At 33.5% G+C, this 18,165-nt stretch overlaps 3 protein-coding genes across 9 annotated transcripts; 2 read left to right on the top strand and 1 right to left on the bottom strand.

Annotated features, from left to right (window-relative positions):
• Positions 1–1,012: 1,012 nt before the first annotated feature.
• On the top strand, positions 1,013–9,558 carry gzm3.2 (granzyme 3, tandem duplicate 2). 6 transcript variants are annotated; one of them, XM_073912879.1, is made up of 9 exons: positions 1,013–1,118; positions 1,651–1,776; positions 3,442–3,518; positions 4,021–4,079; positions 7,083–7,159; positions 7,299–7,446; positions 8,691–8,820; positions 8,903–9,160; positions 9,260–9,558. In XM_073912879.1, the coding sequence occupies exons 5-9, from the start codon at positions 7,102–7,104 to the stop codon at positions 9,407–9,409; spliced, it is 744 nt and encodes a 247-aa protein (XP_073768980.1). In that variant the 5' UTR covers positions 1,013–1,118; positions 1,651–1,776; positions 3,442–3,518; positions 4,021–4,079; positions 7,083–7,101; the 3' UTR covers positions 9,410–9,558. The 6 variants fall into 6 exon arrangements, with proteins under 6 accessions (XP_073768980.1, XP_073768982.1, XP_073768983.1 ...); XM_073912881.1 differs by having other exon boundaries at positions 1,034–1,118; positions 1,729–1,776; XM_073912880.1 differs by having other exon boundaries at positions 1,050–1,118; positions 1,717–1,776.
• Positions 9,559–10,384: 826 nt separating this feature from the next.
• gzm3 (granzyme 3, tandem duplicate 1) lies at positions 10,385–15,124 on the top strand. 2 transcript variants are annotated; one of them, XM_073911401.1, is made up of 5 exons: positions 10,385–10,533; positions 10,990–11,158; positions 11,239–11,401; positions 11,478–11,738; positions 12,404–15,124. In XM_073911401.1, exons 1-5 carry the CDS (start codon positions 10,488–10,490, stop codon positions 12,548–12,550), a joined length of 786 nt encoding a protein of 261 aa, XP_073767502.1. In that variant the 5' UTR covers positions 10,385–10,487; the 3' UTR covers positions 12,551–15,124. The 2 variants fall into 2 exon arrangements, with proteins under 2 accessions (XP_073767502.1, NP_001122022.1); NM_001128550.1 differs by having other exon boundaries at positions 10,448–10,533; positions 11,014–11,158; positions 12,404–12,550.
• On the bottom strand, positions 14,688–17,986 carry rabl3 (RAB, member of RAS oncogene family-like 3). Its single transcript, NM_205733.1, is given in 8 exon segments — positions 14,688–15,328; positions 15,421–15,459; positions 15,563–15,634; positions 15,752–15,902; positions 16,261–16,375; positions 17,318–17,447; positions 17,529–17,620; positions 17,939–17,986. Coding segments are annotated over 8 exon segments (702 nt in total). The 5' UTR covers positions 17,985–17,986; the 3' UTR covers positions 14,688–15,271.
• Between the last annotated feature and the right edge of the window lie 179 nt (positions 17,987–18,165).

Genomic DNA, 18,165 nt, shown 5'->3' with positions numbered 1-18,165 from the left:
GTACTGCTTGTTCCTGTTGCTACTTTGAAGTTGTAAATAAAGATTTGTAATTACAGATTGCACTGATGTGTGTGTGCGTGTGTGTGTGCGTCTGTGTGTGTGTGTGTTTAATATGCTTTAACTATGAAGGGTATCTTGTGTGATTGATGATACTAATCAAGTTTGTTCCTGCTCACGATTTCTGTTTCTCAAATGATTTCACACTTTTCTCTCAGCTCTGTGGCCAGGATTAGGAAGGTTCCTTAAAAATGTAATAGGTTATTTTATGTAATTAATTGTATTTCAGATATAATACTGTTTTTGAAAAAAAAAATGCATTGCTGTAACAGAAGATACTGCCATGTACTGCATCAATGAAATGAAATGAAGGGAAATGAAAATTGTCATCTTTTTCTCACTATTTTCTTGTTCCAAACATTCATTAGTTTCTTCTGTTGAAATCAAAAGAAAAGCTTTTAAAATGCTGAAAACCTTTAGACATTGACTTCCATGTATTACTTTTTCTTACTATGACTTCTCCCTAATGGTTCATTTAGCTTTCTTCTTAATATCTTCGTTAGAGTTCAACAGAAGAAAGAAACTCAAAGGTTTGGAACCACTTGAGGTTGAGCAAATAGAGAGTGAATTTGTATTTTGGGTGAACTATCCCTTGAAGGTTTGAGTCAAGAGAGGGAGAACATTCAACCAGGGAGAGTGTGCTTTTTTAACAGGCTGTTGAACTTTGGTTTGTTTCACTTTTTTATTTTTTTTATTTTTTGGATTGTGAGATAATGTCCATTCCTTCTTTTTGACAACTAAAGAGACTGTTGTTGTTGATTTTTATTTTTGATTCCTAATATGCTATTTAATCATAAGCTTGGCAAGTAATTTTCAAGAATTTGATGTTTCCTCATTTAAACCGAATGCCTGAGCATACTGCCCGAGAGGCATTTCAAAGATGGCCACTGAATGAAATGACTTCACTTGACTTTCAAATTGGTAGTAGCCAACAGTAAGCAAGACAAGCATAATGGAGGCAGCTGATTAGTCACGTGAGTGTAATGTTCACTATGTCAGTTTATCTGACAAATGCATTTTCATCTCCTATTTTTCACAACCCTGATCCAAAGCCACCTCAAGTAAGTGTGATGGTTTGTGATTTTTATTCAAAGTTTGACATTTCTATCACTTGTTTCTTGTGGGATTCTTCAAAATGCACGTTTGCACAGAAGGTTGAAAACCAGCAGTTTGGCAATTTTTCATTTTCAATGACACAAAATTAGCCTCTTGTTTGTTCAGTTGCATTATAAAGTCAATATTGTGATTGCCCTCCATGATGTTACCTAAATACATAATATTCTACATATTGAAACAAAGAAAGTTATAGAGGGATAGTAATTGCAATGATAACCAATTTTCTAAAGTCATTCTAACTCGGTTCCAATAGGCTTTATCATCCAGTCAATGCTGCTAGACTGCAAAAATACTGTACCAAAAGATAGCAAAGTCAATAGAATGTCTACAGGTGTATCCCAAAAAAGCTTCTTCTGGTCATATAAGATAACATTACCAGTTACATAAAATCATTACAGAAATATTCAGTCTTGTGGTTTCATTTACTGAATTGCGAATATTGTTGTATTCATATTGGTACAGCATGTGATGTTTTAGTTTGTGATATATTTTCTTTAACCACATGTGCGTTGCCATAATCTCAACCCAAACTACGTCCATGAGCGTCTAAAACAGCTGGGCCAGGGTTTCAGCCTCAGAGTTCGGCTTGTCCAGGTGAATGTGGTGAGTCTCTCTGTTTTAATCATGAGTTCACTCATATTTTCTGTCATTTGTTCTTTTTTTAATGTTTAGTTTTAGTTAAGTGGTTTAAAATTAAATGATATATAAATCATCATGCTGTAAGATTTGAGATATCACAAATATTTTAATGTCTTTGACAATTCACATATGAGCTGAAAACAAAGACAATCAGCTCCACAACCCAGCAGGTGGGAATGCGGTAAAATCCAGCTCCCCTCCATTTCTCCATTTACATTAGAAACATTTCTCGAAACCCACCTTGGTTTTTCAGCCCCCTTTTAATTAACTCAAGAATAGTCATTTAAAGTCTGAATGTTCTAAATCAACCCAAGTGACTTTGTCTATTATGTTTGATATCATTTGAAATGTTTCAGTGCGACAGGTGCAATGGTCTCATTCCCTCAGAAATAGACATAATCAAAACAATAAATATATAACTTCATGTATTTTACTAAATGCAAATGCCTTTTGTTATTCACACACCCCTTTCCTTGAGGGGATTCTTGCATTTTCTACTTAAGGGAAGGTTTGAAAAATGTTCTGCGTGATTCTGCTTATCAGATCAGCCCATAATATGGAGCTCTAATGCTCTATGTTATGTATATTTTGAAGTCAGGTATGCATCTTTTAATCTTGGATTTATCTTTGAGAATTTGATGTCTTATATTGATCGTCTATGAATTGATTGAATGAATTGGCATAATACACATTTACCTGACTAATAAATTGTTATGTTTTGAATTATTCAAACAGAGTTCATGTTGTTATCTCTGGTAGATTACGTTAAGTCCATAGCACCACAAGCCTCTGTACAGGTTAGTAACGGACTAAAACACGGTAGACGGAGCAGCGTGGCACGCTATACGATGTTTTTAGAGATCTGACTAACATATTGGCATTAATTCAAGTATACTTAGACTGTAAAAGGCCAATAATGGGTTTTCTATTTAGAACAACAAAATGTTGTTGAAACTTATCTAAATGTGGGTAAGTTAGACCTTCATCTACAAACTTATACTATATAAATCAAATGGTCATTATTCAAAGTTACTAATAGTTTCTTGATTCTATAGTAATGATTATGATATGACTAAAATAGTTTGTCTTGATTCAGTAGTTAACAGATCTATTGGGACCAAATAAAATATCCTGAATTGAGTAAGTAGGCTTCTGCCTTTTTAGAAGAGTGGTTAATCGCCTCTGTTTAATGACCAAGACTGACATGCTTATGTTTAGGAGGTTGTATACTCGGCCGGTACAAGACTCAGGATGCTATTGGAATCTGAATAAATGAGAATAATATATAATAACAAATCGAAGAAAAAATTAAATCATAATCTAAAATAATATTAAAGAAAACAAAATAACTTTATCAATGTTTTATAATTGGAGTCAGATAAAACAAGGATAAATATATTTATGTTCTAAACCATCTCATACTAAAACTGGAGTCAGATATGAGTTAAGTTTAAAGTAAAGCAACATTGTGCACTGGAAAGACCGAACATGCAAATGAACCTTCATCCACCAGTGGACACCGCCATTGGACCAGCTGGCTGGACCCTACAATGCTCAGAATTAATTTTTTAACTTTTAGGCTTTTCATTCAGTTAATAATGTTTTATTTCTCTGGACATCATTGATCAGAAAGACCCTCATTATGCACTAAAAGAGCGTGCATGAAAATGCATCATAGCTGACTGTACCCTCATCTTGGCCTGGAGGTAAGAGGATGGCTCAAAATAATCAAGCGAGAGGCTTGCTTCCGTCAGAGGCACAAGTTTTTAAGTGGATTGTATAAAAATAATAAGGTGCATTTTTTTCTGCAAGGAACACAGTTGCACATTTATTAATTATTTGTATTATGTAGCAAGTATTATGTAGTTCATATTAGGTATTGACTGTTATTATATATTCATATTATATATTGACTGTTCATATTAGGTATTTTATTAGGATATCAGCAGTATAAAAAGATTTCTGAAGGATCATGGGATGCTGACTAAAGTAATGATGCTGAAAAATCCCCCCAAAATATTCTGTTAAATAACAAGTATATTACATTCTAGAATACAAAAGAGAGGTTGTAATTTCAATAATATTATTTATTATTATTATTAATAATTGATGTAACCTTTCAACTTTTATGCAAAAACGTTCCTTTATTAAGTAATTTTTAAATAGTTTCATATTTGTATTGTGTTTTATCTCTTCTGTAATTTGAAGGCATCATTAAAGCTTCTTAAGAAGAACTGGTTTTATGTCCAGGACTCGGTCCACAGAAGGTGTGTACTACAAACATTTTAATATTATATTTTGGTATTTTTACTTTATGAAGCATCTGATGTACATTTCCCAAATGATGTTTAACAGAGCAAGGAAATTTTCACAGTATGTCTGATAATATTTTTACTTCTGGAAAAAGTCTTATTTGTTTTATTTCAGCTAGAATAAAAGCAGTTTAAATTTTTTTTAAAAACAATTTTGGGACAAAATTATTAGCCCCTTTAAGCTATTTTTTTTGATAGTCTTAAGAACAAACCATTGTTATACAATAACTTGCCTAATTACCCTAACCTGCCTAGTTTACCTTATTAACCTAGTTAAGCCTTTAAATGTCACTTTAAGCTGTACAGAAGTGTCTTGAAAAATATCAAGTAAAATATTATTTACTGTCATCATGACAAAGATAAAATAAATTAGTTATTAGAAATAGGTTTTTAAAACTATTATGCTTAGAAATTTGCTGAAACAATCTTCCCTCCATTAAAGAGAAATTGGGGAAAAAAAATAAACAGGGGCGCTAAATAGTCAGGGGGGCTAATAATTCTGACTTCAACTGTACATATTGAATCCCATAAATTTTAACAATATATTTACACAATTTTAAAATAATATGTCTTAATTACCATTCCTCGTTTTGGGTCATTTAGGCTAGAAAGCTTTATGATGTGTTGCACCAGCCCTTTATAAAGACCAAGAATAAGGAAAGTTGATCAGTCTGATCAAAGCTGCTTTTCATTACCAGGAAAGGCATTTAGAATAAGTATCTGGGAACATGTAGCAGTTGGACCTCTGTTGGCTTGGAAGTTTTTGGTCTATGATAACATAAATCTGTAAAAACTAGCTGAAATGTATTCAGTTTTGTATCAGGATTTATATTTAGCTGTGTATTACTGTAAGTTTGATTTTTTTCATAATGTTTTTTATGTGTAATCAATAATTATCAGCAATATTTAGAGATAATTGTATGCTATGGTTTTATTTTCGAGTAGGAGGGGAGATTCAGTTGCAGTTTGTATAAAAACCACCTGTCATATAAGACAAAAAGAAGTGTATGGGCAAGTTGACTCAGAGTATGAACGTGTTTGTGGACAAAAGGTTCATGGCAACACAAATGTCACAGAAAGTCTCACAAGTCAGTGAGGTGGGAGGTTTTAGACTACAGTCAGAGGTGAATAGGATTTTTTAATAAGCGGATAGTTCAGCCAACAATGAAAATTCATCATAAAGAGACAAGTTTTACATACCCTGGTGTTGTTAAATGCTATATGTCCCTTTTTAACCTCCCCACACTGTTTTATATATATATAACAGCAGTAAAATGTGACCAGCGTTAGGCTTTTGATAAAAATAATAAATAAAATAAGATACAGAAGTACCACATTATCATTCTATATCAGTGGTTCTCAAAGTGGGGGTTGTGACCCCTCCAGGGGTCGCAGGACAATGAAGGGTTGGGGAGGTGGTGGGGGGGGGGGGGGGGGGGGGTCATCTGGTGATTTCCAATAATCTATTTTTGTTAAACTATAAGAATTACCATATTTTATCCATAACCTATTGAAGAAAAAAAATGTCGCTTATAGTTACCATATACTATATAGTTATTATTATATATAGTATTATAGTAGCTCATGGTTACTAGTTCTATTGGATTGCGAACACGGGGGTAATTAGATTATATTACAGACACAGCAATAGGGTATATGCTGAGCTAGTGTTGTTCCCATACTGATAAACTTCCGATCACCTGTTATTGTGATTTTTTTTTTTTTTTCCATTTGATACAATTCCTTTTACAGCATCGATGTTGTAATGTAACTAAAATATGTTCAGTTAAATAAACTTTGGCATTCATTTAGTTGCTCAAGTGTGAAACGAGACAAAAGGCTTTTTACTCACACTCACCTGTCAGAATCGGCAGGCTAGCGCAGAAGCTCCATATACTGGGGTAAAATAAATGCTCATATTATAAAGACACGGCGGGGTAAAATGTAATTTAATGCAGTGCCTAATCAGTACAATCTGAGACCCACTTTATATCGGATATTACTCAGCCAGTGGAGATCACTGACCTTAAACACGCCGATTTTTGCATTGGCATACAGTTCACCGGAAGTGCTTAACCCAGGTTACTGGCAAATTTAAAGTCCTTTTAGCATGCTTCGGCATATACCATATAGCGTCAGCACTCATACATTAAACAATTTTAACAAAGAATATACAGTACTTGGGTGTATTGGTGTGTGAGCACCATAGCATACAAGCTTTCTGTATTTCTAACCACCTCAGAGGATATTGGGGGTTGCGAGTCACTGGCATTGTCATTTTTGGGCATCGCAGGCTGAAAAATTTGGGAACCCCTGTCCTATATGACATTTGATATGTCATGTGTTGTGCAGATATACAATAGGGTTTGATGAAAAACAAGCTAATTGAATTTACTGTTTAACAAATGTCCTTTATTGTTAGTGTCTGAGCACTACTGCATGTTTATGAGACTCACTCAGAAAAGACTCATGAATTAAGTGGAATCAAGATGCAGAGAAATCTGATAAAATACAGTCAATGTACTCTATTGCCTGAGATTATGTTTTTTGCAACAGCAATAATGTCATTCTTCAGTCAAATGTTATTCTGGTGTTCTCTGTTATTTTAGTTTAATTTAACTTAGTTCACCTCATTATAATACAAGCTTATAAAATAACATAAACATTTATTGCTGTTTATATTATTATGTCAATGGTCACCAAAACAGGTTGGTTACCCAGATTATTTTAACAAAGTAATACAGCTTTGGAATGACTTGGGGTAAAGAGCATTAAGTTCTAACTGCACTTTCAACCTTTTTGTTTTTTTAATCTGAAAGCTGCTTGTGTTAATAAAACAAATTGGATCTTTCCCCTACATGTTTCACCTTTCCTACATTTACTTTCATATATGTGACTGAGTATATCAGGGAGTGGCTATATAGACCCTGCCGATGGTCTAATTCTGTTCATATTAAGTTCCTGTATCAGCACGTTCATGCAGTACATCATGCTGCTCTGTGTCTTTCTCCTGCTCTCCCTCTTCTCTCTGTCTGGTAAGGCATTCACCTTTTACATCAATACAAGAATAAAAATATATTCTTAACTCCTGTTTCTTTGTGCGTTTGTAATTTTGTAGTGTACAAGTTCTAACTTAGTTATACAGTATATACAGTATGTTGTGTCATTATACAGGAGGACTGGAGAGTGGTATTGTTGGGGGCAGAGAGGCTAAACATCATTCCAGACCATACATGGCATCTCTGCAGAAAAAACGAAATCATGTTTGTGGAGGGATGCTGATAAAAGAAGATTATGTGTTGACTTCGGCTCATTGTTGGAAGTGAGTATGCATTACACTCATAAAAGGAACCCTCAAGGTTTTTTCAAAGAACCTATTTGTGTTTTCAGTGGTCAGGTACATTTATTTATTATATAAATTTATTATTTATGGATTTGTGTATTTTTGGATTTGTTTACATATTTTTTTTTTTTTTTGTGAACATTTAAATCTAACCTTTCCTCTTATAAAGAACTTTGGGTTCAATGAAAAGATTTCTCTCTTAAATAAATAAAAAAAGGGTTGTAAATTGTGGTTTCTTGAAGATCATCTCACATATCCTCTTCATTAAACAGAATATTATTCTATTGATAATGATTATTTATTCTTATAATATGAAATTTATAGTGGAAAAAGTTTCATTAGTTCATTGAATTTCTCTCCACAATAAGAAAAAAAATTCACTGAAAGGCCCAATCACTTTCATAGAAAAATAAAGGTTATGAAAGGGTTTTCTCTGTGTTGTCATTTGAAGAACCATTTTTGGTTCCAAATGAATCTTTCAGTGAAGAGTTCTTAGAACCTTTTCTCTTTTTTATTTTAAGTATTAATTCAAGTAATTCATTAATTTATTTTTAATAAGGGCTTAGTCCCTTATTCATCCAAGCTCACCACAATGAAACGAACCGCCAACTGTTCCGGTATATGTTTTACGTATAGTGAATAAGCTTCTAGCCGCAACCCAGTACTTAGAAACACCCATACACTCTCAGATTCACACACACCCATACACTAAGGGCAATTTAGTTTTTAAATTCACCCATAGCGCATGTCTTTGGTAAGTGGGGGAAACCAGAGCACCTGAAAAAACCCACACGAACACGGGAACAACATGTAACAGAAATGCCTACTGACCCAGCCGGGATTCAAACCAGTGACCTTCTTGCTGTGAGGTGACAGTGCAACCACTGAACCCCTGTGCCACCCTAATTTAAGCAATAATCTACAGAAATTTTATCCACTATATAAAAAATATTGTGAAATAAGAACATTTTACAATGGTTCCAAGTAGCCTTTGATGCCAATAAAAAAAGTGTTCCCTACAAACTTCTGGATTCTTCATTTTCAAGAGTGAGGACCAATATTTGCTTTCCCAAAGAATCATTCAGTGGTTTTAAAAGTTTTTCTTACACTCTTTAAAATAAAAGCTCTTCTCCAACACTGATGGTTGCAAATTGAACCAATTGAACCAATTTGTTATCATGCTACAAACCTCTTATCTGGTGTTCTTATCTGTATTTTCACAGTGAAACTGACAAATACAGCTTACAAATTGTTCTGGGAGCTCACAATATCAGTCAGAAAGAGAACAGTCAGCAGATAATTCAAGTTGAAAAATACATAAAACATCGCAAGTTTGATATTATGTTACTAAAGGTATTTGATGCTCTATTTTTCCTATTATTATTTTAGTTATTTTTTGTGAAACTTAAGATATGCATTGATTTATATGTTACAGTTGAGGACCAAAGCTGTGCTAAATCATTTTGTGGATATTATAAATCTACCCAAACATGAAATTAGTATTCTTGCTCCTTTGGAATGCTCCATTGCCGGCTGGGGAATGAAAAGACCTGGAGAAGGAGCATCAAATGTTCTTCGGGTAGTCAACCTCCAACTGGAGTCCAATGCCAAGTGTAAAAGTAAATGGCAGACACATTTCAACTTTAAGAACATGGTCTGTACTGTCTCGGATGGAAAAAAGGCTTTCTGTCAGGTATTTTGCAATGATACTTTAAATGATTAACAAATATTTTAAAGATGTCTTCTAATAGTGGCAAGATGCATGCTAAATAATGAATCTGTTTCTTTTTAGGGTGACTCTGGCAGTCCTCTTCTTTGTAATTCTGAACTTTATGGAATGGCTGCATACACATATCCTAAAAACTGCACATTCAAGGAGTACCCTGAGGTCTACATGAAGGTATCTGCCTTCCTACCGTGGATTAAAAAAAACATTCAGTGATTAAATGCTGTTGTACTGTAGCTTATATGAAGAACATTTATGCACCTAAATGATCTCTAATTTGTACTATGTGAACCCTGAGGAAAAATGCTTTGGCTGAACATTTACATTTCTCAAAATTAATGTTAATAAAAGACAGAAACGTTTGAAAATGTTTCAGTCATTTTTGTTTAAAGAAAAAGGATTTTTTTGTAAAAAGAAAACCCATGACCATGGACGTTAAATGCTTTTCATTAATAACAATAAATTACTATGTTTTAGAAGACAAGCCAGAAATAAATAACTATTCAAGTGGAAGTTACAGAACATAGTTCTTAATGTACTGTAAAAATGTTGATTTGCATCAGTGTGTTGAAGATTATCGTATTATATGCACACAAAACCAGGAAACTGCAAATATTTAAGACGCCCAGAAGTATTAAAAGTCTTTAAAGAGGCCAAAACCTTTACATTCAGGTTATCAATTGCATATCATTCATTTAATGTATTGTAGGTTATACATTTACATTTACATTTACATTTAGTCATTTAGCAGACGCTTTTATCCAAAGCGACTTACAAATGAGGACAAGGAAGCAATTTACACAACTAAGAGCAACAATGAATAAGTGCTATAGGCAAGTTTCAGGTCTGTAAAGTCTAAGAAGGGAAGTATTAGTAGTATTAGTATTTTTTTTTTGTTACAGTTAGTGTGATATTCAGAGAGGCAATTGCAGATTAGGAAGTGAAGTGGAGACTAAATAGTTGAGTTTTTAGTCGTTTCTTGAAAATAGCGAGTGACTCTGCTGTTCGGATGCAAGCAGTACCCTGTTTTTGTTGTTTGTTTGTTTTTTTTGTTTTTTGTTGTTGCTTGTTACTGTAATGTCAGTTTGACTTTATTTGAGTGGCTCAATCAACATTAATACTTTGACTGCAAATACTGCAAATGCAATCGGTCTGCCCACCTTGTATTTGTCAGCTTGCTATTTTGTATACACATTTGTGGTTTGAGGTGCAAAAGGCAGGATACAAAACCAGTGAGTGGAGAGTTTGGTGACAAACAACATTTCACTTTTAATGCGCAGTTGAAGACTGAGCCATGGATCTGTGCACTTTTCTTCTTCTTCTTGCTATCTCTTTGGCTGGTGAGTTTCATTCCTTTCTTTTTGAAATCTTTTACTTTTTTCAAAAGCAAAATATTGGGAAAAAATAATATCAAACATTGGTCACATTATATATAATGTGTTGCTTAGAACTTTGTACTGAACCAAGGAAAAACAATATTTTACAGTGTTAAATTATCATAGTTTAGCATTCAATAATGCATTATTAATTTTAAATTTATGTTTCTTAACATTAATTAATGCACTGTGAGTAAACAAGAATTAACAAGAACTAAGTTTCATGAACAAATGTTATCAAAGATGAATATTATAATCATTGTATAGTGTTTATTATTTGTTCATGTTCGTAAATAAATTTAACTGACATTAATGCTACCTTATTGTAAAGTGTTACCTAAACATTTAGCTCCCATTTAAATGATCTTCAAAAATGTACATAAAATACAAATTACAACATTGCCTTCAGTTTCTCCCTAGTCTATGCATGTTCTTTTGTCACAGGTGGGATGGATAGTGGTATTATTGGAGGGAAAGTTGCTAAACCTCATTCAAGACCATACATGGCATTCATACAGAACAAATTTGAGGCATGTGGAGGGATGCTGATCAGAGACGATTACATTCTGACAGCGGCTCACTGTTTGAAGTAAGTATGAGCCTGAGTATGATCCTCAAGCCTTTTAGTTAATTTTTGATTTCATGTTGCAGTTTATTATTTGTATACAGCAACAATGATCGGAGTCACTTTGAGGTTGTACTTGGAGCCCACAACATCAGCAAACATGAGAAAAGCCAGCAGAGGATTCAAGTAAAAAAACATATCCAGCATCCTATGTTTCTAAACAGCAACAATGAAAAGGACTACAGCTATGATATCATGTTGCTAAAGGTATTTTCATCTTAACCTAACGAAACTCAATGTTATGTTTTTTTCTCTCTGTAAAATGATTTTCTCTTCTTTGCAGTTGAAGAACAAAGCTAAGATCAACAAATTTGTTAAAGTTTTGTCTCTTCCTAAAAAAAATGAGAAACTTCCAGAAAATGTCAAATGCTCAATAGCTGGCTGGGGGACGAAAGAATCAAATGGAAATAAGCCATCAGATGTACTGGAGGAAGTCACTGTCAAACTGCAGAACAACCATGAATGTGAAAGAAAATGGCAGCAACATTTTAACCCTGAAAGAATGTTCTGTAGTGTCTCAGATGGGAAACATGCTTTTTGCAGGGTAATGCTTATAATGTATGGGTAATATATATACAGTTTAAGTCACAGTTTATTATTAGCCCCCCTGAATTATTATCACCCCTGTTTATTTTTTCCCCCAAATTCTGTTTAATGGAGGGAAGATTGTTTTAACACATTTCTAAGCATAATAGTTTTAAAAACCTATTTCTAATAACTGATTTATTTTATCTTTGCCATGATAACAGTAAATAATATTTTACTTGATATTTTTCAAGACACTTCTCTACAGCTTAAAGTGACATTTAAAGGCTAGGTTAATAAGGTGAATCCGACTGGTTAGGGTTATTAGGCAAGTTATTCTATAACGATGGTTTGTTCTGTACACTATCGAAAAAAAAATTAGCTTAAAGGGGTTAATAATTTTATCCCAAAAATAGTTTTTAAAAAATTCAAAACTGCTTTTATTCTAGTCGAAATAAAACAAAGAAGAAAACATATTATCAGACATACTGTGAAAATTTCCGTGCTCTTTTTAATACCATTGGGGAAATATTTTAAAAAGAATTAAAAAATCAAAAGGGGGCTAATAATTCTGACTTCAACTTTATACAAAAACATCAGATATTATATTATTATTTATTATTAATAATATAATATTTTATTTTATTATATTATATTAATGTTGTTTTGTCCATCTTTTTTTAGGGCGATTCAGGAAGTCCTCTTATCTGCAATACTAAACCACAAGCAATTGCTTCATATACTGTGAAAAAAGACTGTTTACATACACATCCTCAGGTTTTCGTAAAAATCTCCTGCTTCCTTCCTTGGATTAAAAAGAATATGGTTTAAATATATCATTTAAAGGTGTAGGTTTTTGCTTTCATACCATATTTAGCTTTTGTAACCCCGCATCTGACTGTGTTGGGATTTTATTCATGTTGCTACTTTAAAATTGTAAATAAAGATTATTGATTACACATTGCATTAATTCTTCGGTGTGGGTTTTAATATAGTTCATGACGGGGATCTTGTAGCCATTGACTTTTATATATTAATTTTTCTTACTATGACTTCTCCCTAATAGTTCATGTATCTTCTTAATATCTTTTTTAGAGTTCAACAGAAGAAAGAAACTCAAAGGTTTGGAACCACTTGAGGTTGAGCAAATAGAGAGTGAATTTTTATTTTGGGTGAACTATCCCTTGAAGGTTTGAGTCAAGAGAGGGAGAAAATTCAACCAGGGAGAGTGTGCTTTTCTAAGTGCAGGCTGTTGAACTTTGGTTTGTTACACTTTTTTCTTCTTTTTATTTTTTGGAGTGTGAGATAATGTCCATTCATTCTTTTTGACAACTAAAGAGACTGTTCTCCTTGCTTCTCTAGTGTGCTTCTCTAAATGCACAAGTACAGGCTGTTGAACTTTGGTTTGTTGAACTTTTTGTCTTCTCATTTCTTTGGATTGTGAGATATTATCAATTTCTTGTTTTTTCATTCACTCTTCATTTATCTAATAAATATTCACGTGTATGGTTCAATCATATACACCGAAGCAAAGTTGGTAGGCTAATTTAATACTTCATTAAATATTTCAGATTGCCAATGAAAACACCTGACCAAATACATATAAGTTGTAAGGATATGTCCAAAAAAGGACAGGAAAATTACAGTTAAAGAATGTGATTACTTTGACAATACATTACAAGGTTTTTGACAACTGTTTATTTATCTGGTAGATGAATACCTGAGATGATATTCATACACCGAAGCAAAGTTGGGGATTTAACATAAAATCAAATATTTCAGACTGCCAATAAAAACACCTGATGTAAGGAAATGTCCTACACAGGACAGAAAAATGCCTGTACAGAATGTTGCTGACTGGGGTATTAATTATCCAAGTGAAAGTGCATCAAGGCTGCTGTCTTGTGACATAGAAACATTCTCCAAAAAATCTTCAAAAGATGTGAAGTGCCACAAAACAACTAAACAAAACATTCTAAACAATCATAGGGGAAGCATTAACTGTTGATAATCTCCTAACAAGGCCATACATTAAGATATTAATATAATAAGGTATTAAGATTCTCTAAATGAACATGTTGCAAATTGGAAAAATGAACAGGAATTAAGATACAACTTTAACAAGCACTAGATTTTGTCAAAGTGACTTAAGGCAGAGAATTTCTGAAATGGCCCTGGTCAGCAGTAGTGTGAAAAGTGGTCAGAGGGACAGACACAAATCGGCAACATTTGTTGGGCATCGAAGGCTCACCAATATACAAGAGTAATGACAGCTATCCCACCTGGACTGATAAAGCAGAAGCTCTTCTAGGTCTACTGTGGCAAAAGGAGACCGAAAACAATTTAATAATGGATAAGGTAGGCCCTGTCACAACACTGCACATCGTTGTCTGGAGTGTGGCACCTACTATGAGGACACAATCATCAGAACTGGATCTCAGAGCAGTGGAAGAATTCCAGGTTTGGTAAGTACCATTTCCTTATAAATCATGTAGTATGTGATGGCACCAGGACACACTTGTGTAATGCTCTGGGCATATATTTGGCCTGGGTCCATTTATTTACAATGAGGTATATTTGACATACGCCGCCTACAGAAGATACATATTAATGACAATGCTGTTGGAGGAAGTGGTTTCTTTCAGCAGTACAATGCACTCTGCCACACTGCACTCATTGTTTGGGGATTTCTGAAGAACATTTTAATCTGTTGAAATGGTCTGCAAATGTCAGATCTTCTACTGAGCATCTGTGGGGTGTGCTTGATCAACATGCAGCTTGTAGGACTGTAGGAAGAACTGCTTGAACGTCTTAGTCAAGATACACATGACATTTTCTGTGTCTTATAGAGTCTATACCTCAATGGGTCAGTGCTTTTTTAGCAGGGCACAGACCAACAGACTTGTTTCAGTTCATCACTAGTGTAGAATAACATGGTATATAGTGTCAAAGAAGACCCAAACAGTTTATTCGAATGTATCTTTATATACTTTTGTCTTATGTAAAGAGTTCTGTACATGCACAGTATTAACAGCTTGCTAATATAGCAAAGTCCTGTACTTTAATTATTTTTATATTACAAAGAATGATGACAAAAACTTTTAATTAATGACAATATGATTTCCTTCTTTTAGATGCCATCTTTCCTGAATGACTCTATGACAGATAAACTGTTTTGATTACCTTTACCAAAGAAAAAAAACAGGGTCCCTGTCACCTCAGTACAAGCAGTAAACACGAGAAGTACAGTAAATAGGTATGTTCCAATGTAGTGTTATTGTGATGCAGGATATCTCTAGGTTTGCTAATTGTAGATTTTAAACTGTGATAGAACCTTGAGTTCATATTTTTTAACCTTTAGTATAAAAAAAATCTCAGAAAATGAGATACAAGTGATTTTAAAAACCAAACAAATATTTTTGTCATTGTAAACCAGTTAACGTTAAACTGATCGCCCTATCTGTAAAATAACATAATAAGAAAGAAATATTTATATGCTATTTCAGATTACCAACAGAATTTAACCCACCAACCAAAATTAAATGTGTACACTCAATCACTGTGCAGACTCTTGAAATTAAAGCGCCTCCTGTCTGTGAAGCTCTGCATCTACAGAGAAAGCAAAATATTAAAGCATGACTCTACATTATAATTGTGAATGAATTACATGTACAATCTGTTAACCTGTAAGACATTCTCACCTGGCTAGGGTCTCTTGTAAAGTATCTTTTCTCTATTACCTTAAAAAGAGAGAGGAAAAATGTGAAACTCAATGTATATGTTGATAAAGAACTACAAAGATATAGATTCACTATGAGTGATGCACTCTCAATACATCTCTACCTTATCAAAGAATCGACTCAATTTAACAGCATTTGATGAACCAGCAGCAAGATACCGTGGATTTGTACAATCCTGAGAAGAAAAAAAAACAAAAAAAATGTTTGAACTCTTAAAAGGACAAGTTTTAATCCATGTTATGATATTAGTTTAGATAAAGCTTAGATTCTGAGAGCACTAAAAAGCACACACCAGGTTGATCTCTTCCGCGTTGAAGTCTTCAGATAGAAAGGCAGTTCGGGTCAGGACATCGTTCCTCTTGTTTTCTGGGATCTGATCAAATTTGGTGCCAATTAGCAGAAGTGGAACAGCGTTCTCTGCAAACTGTTCTCTATCGTAATCACTGAAAGATCAAAGTGTCATCATCTTATTTTAACATCTTATTTATTTTGACATTCACTGGTCCTCAAAAATAAATTAGAAGTAACTGGATGACTTGGATAAATGGATATCTTGTCATTTTCTGTCACAAATATAAAAATACAGCATATTCTTACAGTCAACATTTTATTCTATATAACTACTGTGGCAGAAACGTACTAATATATTCAATTAGTTAGATTTTTTTTTAAACTTTTAATCAAAACATTTGAATCATTTGGGCCCCTTAGACATTCTGTTGATTAGTAACTTTGCAAGCACCTATTTTCTAATGAGTGTTAATTAATGTAGTTACAAAGCAGAAGTTGACGCTGACTCACCCGTTGGATACGATGATGCCAGTTGGAGAGGAGTCCTTGCTCAGTGCCTCTAGTGACCAGCGGTATAGATTCTGGGAGGACTTCTTGTTAGTCAGATCGTGAACTAAAATGATACCTGGAAGTTAAAAAAGACAGCGGCTTAGTATCAATTAAGTCATCACAAATACTCCAGATTTTTTTTTGCCCTGTATGTACATAATAGTGCTTCAAAACCACAATATGTATTAAAAAATTATTTTTATTGCAATAATAGTATATTAAATATCCATATCACGGAGAGGAGTGATTAAGTTACATTTATATTACGTGCCAAGCATTAGTGTAAAGCATGAGTAGGTTGTTTATACAGATTTGACCAATCAGATAAGGCCACCGTATTTTAATATCTGCTTACCCAGTTGGTGCAATCATGCTATTTGATAGACTGAACCCAAAAGTAAACCTAGTGCCTCAAAGCAGAAAAAATACGAATAGTGGGAGAAGTAGTTAATACTTGGGATTTATTTGAATATTTTTCAAGGTTTTCAGAGTTTTAAATTCTAGTAGTTAGTAGTTTTATAATAGTTTTAGCCTGAATTAGATTTAATTAGATCAGAAAAATTGTTAAAACAGATTATTAAAATTGCATTGGGAAATGTTAAATCACAATTAATTTTGTTACAATACTCAACAACATCATATATTTTCATATTATCATACAGCTCTGGTGCACATTTAAATAGGCATGGGACAATAACCGTTTTCAAGGTATACTGTGGTTTGGAAAAGTCGCGGTTTTAAAACCACCCTAATTTTCTGCTATACCGTTCCTATTGTATATTTAAGATGTTTTATTTTCGTTTTAATTTTTTTAGGACAACAGTATCTCCAGCAGAAAAGATCTCAAATGATGCCGTTTTAAATTGTAATCAAATCTGTGTTTTTGAAACTAATGAAGACAGCAGAAGTCCAAGATTCATTTGAATTATTTAGCCTGACAAGTTTACTGTAACAATATATTTTAAAAGTTTCTCGTAATAAAATATATTGTGTTCAAAGGGGAACACTAATACTTAACCATTAACTGAATTGTAAAACACAGCTCTGGTGCTTTTAACACTGCTGGCACTGCCAACAGATCCTCCAACATCCCAGAGTTCAATGTAGAAAGCCTTCTCTTCTGGAGTGCCTTCTCTGTAGTCATGAACCTGTCCAAAGAATCAAGACTCACTTTGTCATTTTCCATAGCTTTGTGAATTGAAATGAATCACTTTTAATTGACATTATACCCTGACGTCCACTGAGCAGCCCACAGTCCATGAGGGATTCCCCAAAACCTGATTCTGGCAAAGAAGGTGTACAAGAGAGGACTTCCCTACTCCTGTAAACAGACAAACAACACTGATCAGGACAGGATTATTGATGTTCATAATAATTTATTTTACGATTAAAAATACAATTAGATAAAGTTCCCCCTTTTTCACAAAATTAATGAATCTTGATAATAATAATTAAACAACGACTACTAATAAATAAAACGAATATAATATTTCAGTCTCAGCTATGATGTGGTAGCCAACACATAACGTTAGCTTGAGTGTAATATTACATGACGTTACAATATAAATGTGCATTGACATTATATTAAGTAGGTTAACACAAAACAAGGTCGATAGATTATTTTGATCATGTTTATTACCAGAATCTCCCAAAACCAGCACTTTCACCCTGTCCAAAGATGCCATTTCTATACGGAAGTGTAAACTTAACGTTACGTGCATGACAAAATAAAAGTTGCATATATACGTGAAAGAGTCACTGAGCTAAAATACTGAAGAGAATTCTACATAGATCTGTGGATATAGTACATAAAAGTTATTTAAATTAGACCATGTTTAACGTCAATTAAATGTATTTATATAAACT

This window comes from Danio rerio, chromosome 9 (assembly GCF_049306965.1).
Source record: "Danio rerio strain Tuebingen ecotype United States chromosome 9, GRCz12tu, whole genome shotgun sequence".
In the NCBI taxonomy this organism is placed as follows: domain Eukaryota; kingdom Metazoa; phylum Chordata; class Actinopteri; order Cypriniformes; family Danionidae; genus Danio; species Danio rerio.
This window is presented reverse-complemented; position numbering and strand designations above follow the sequence as displayed.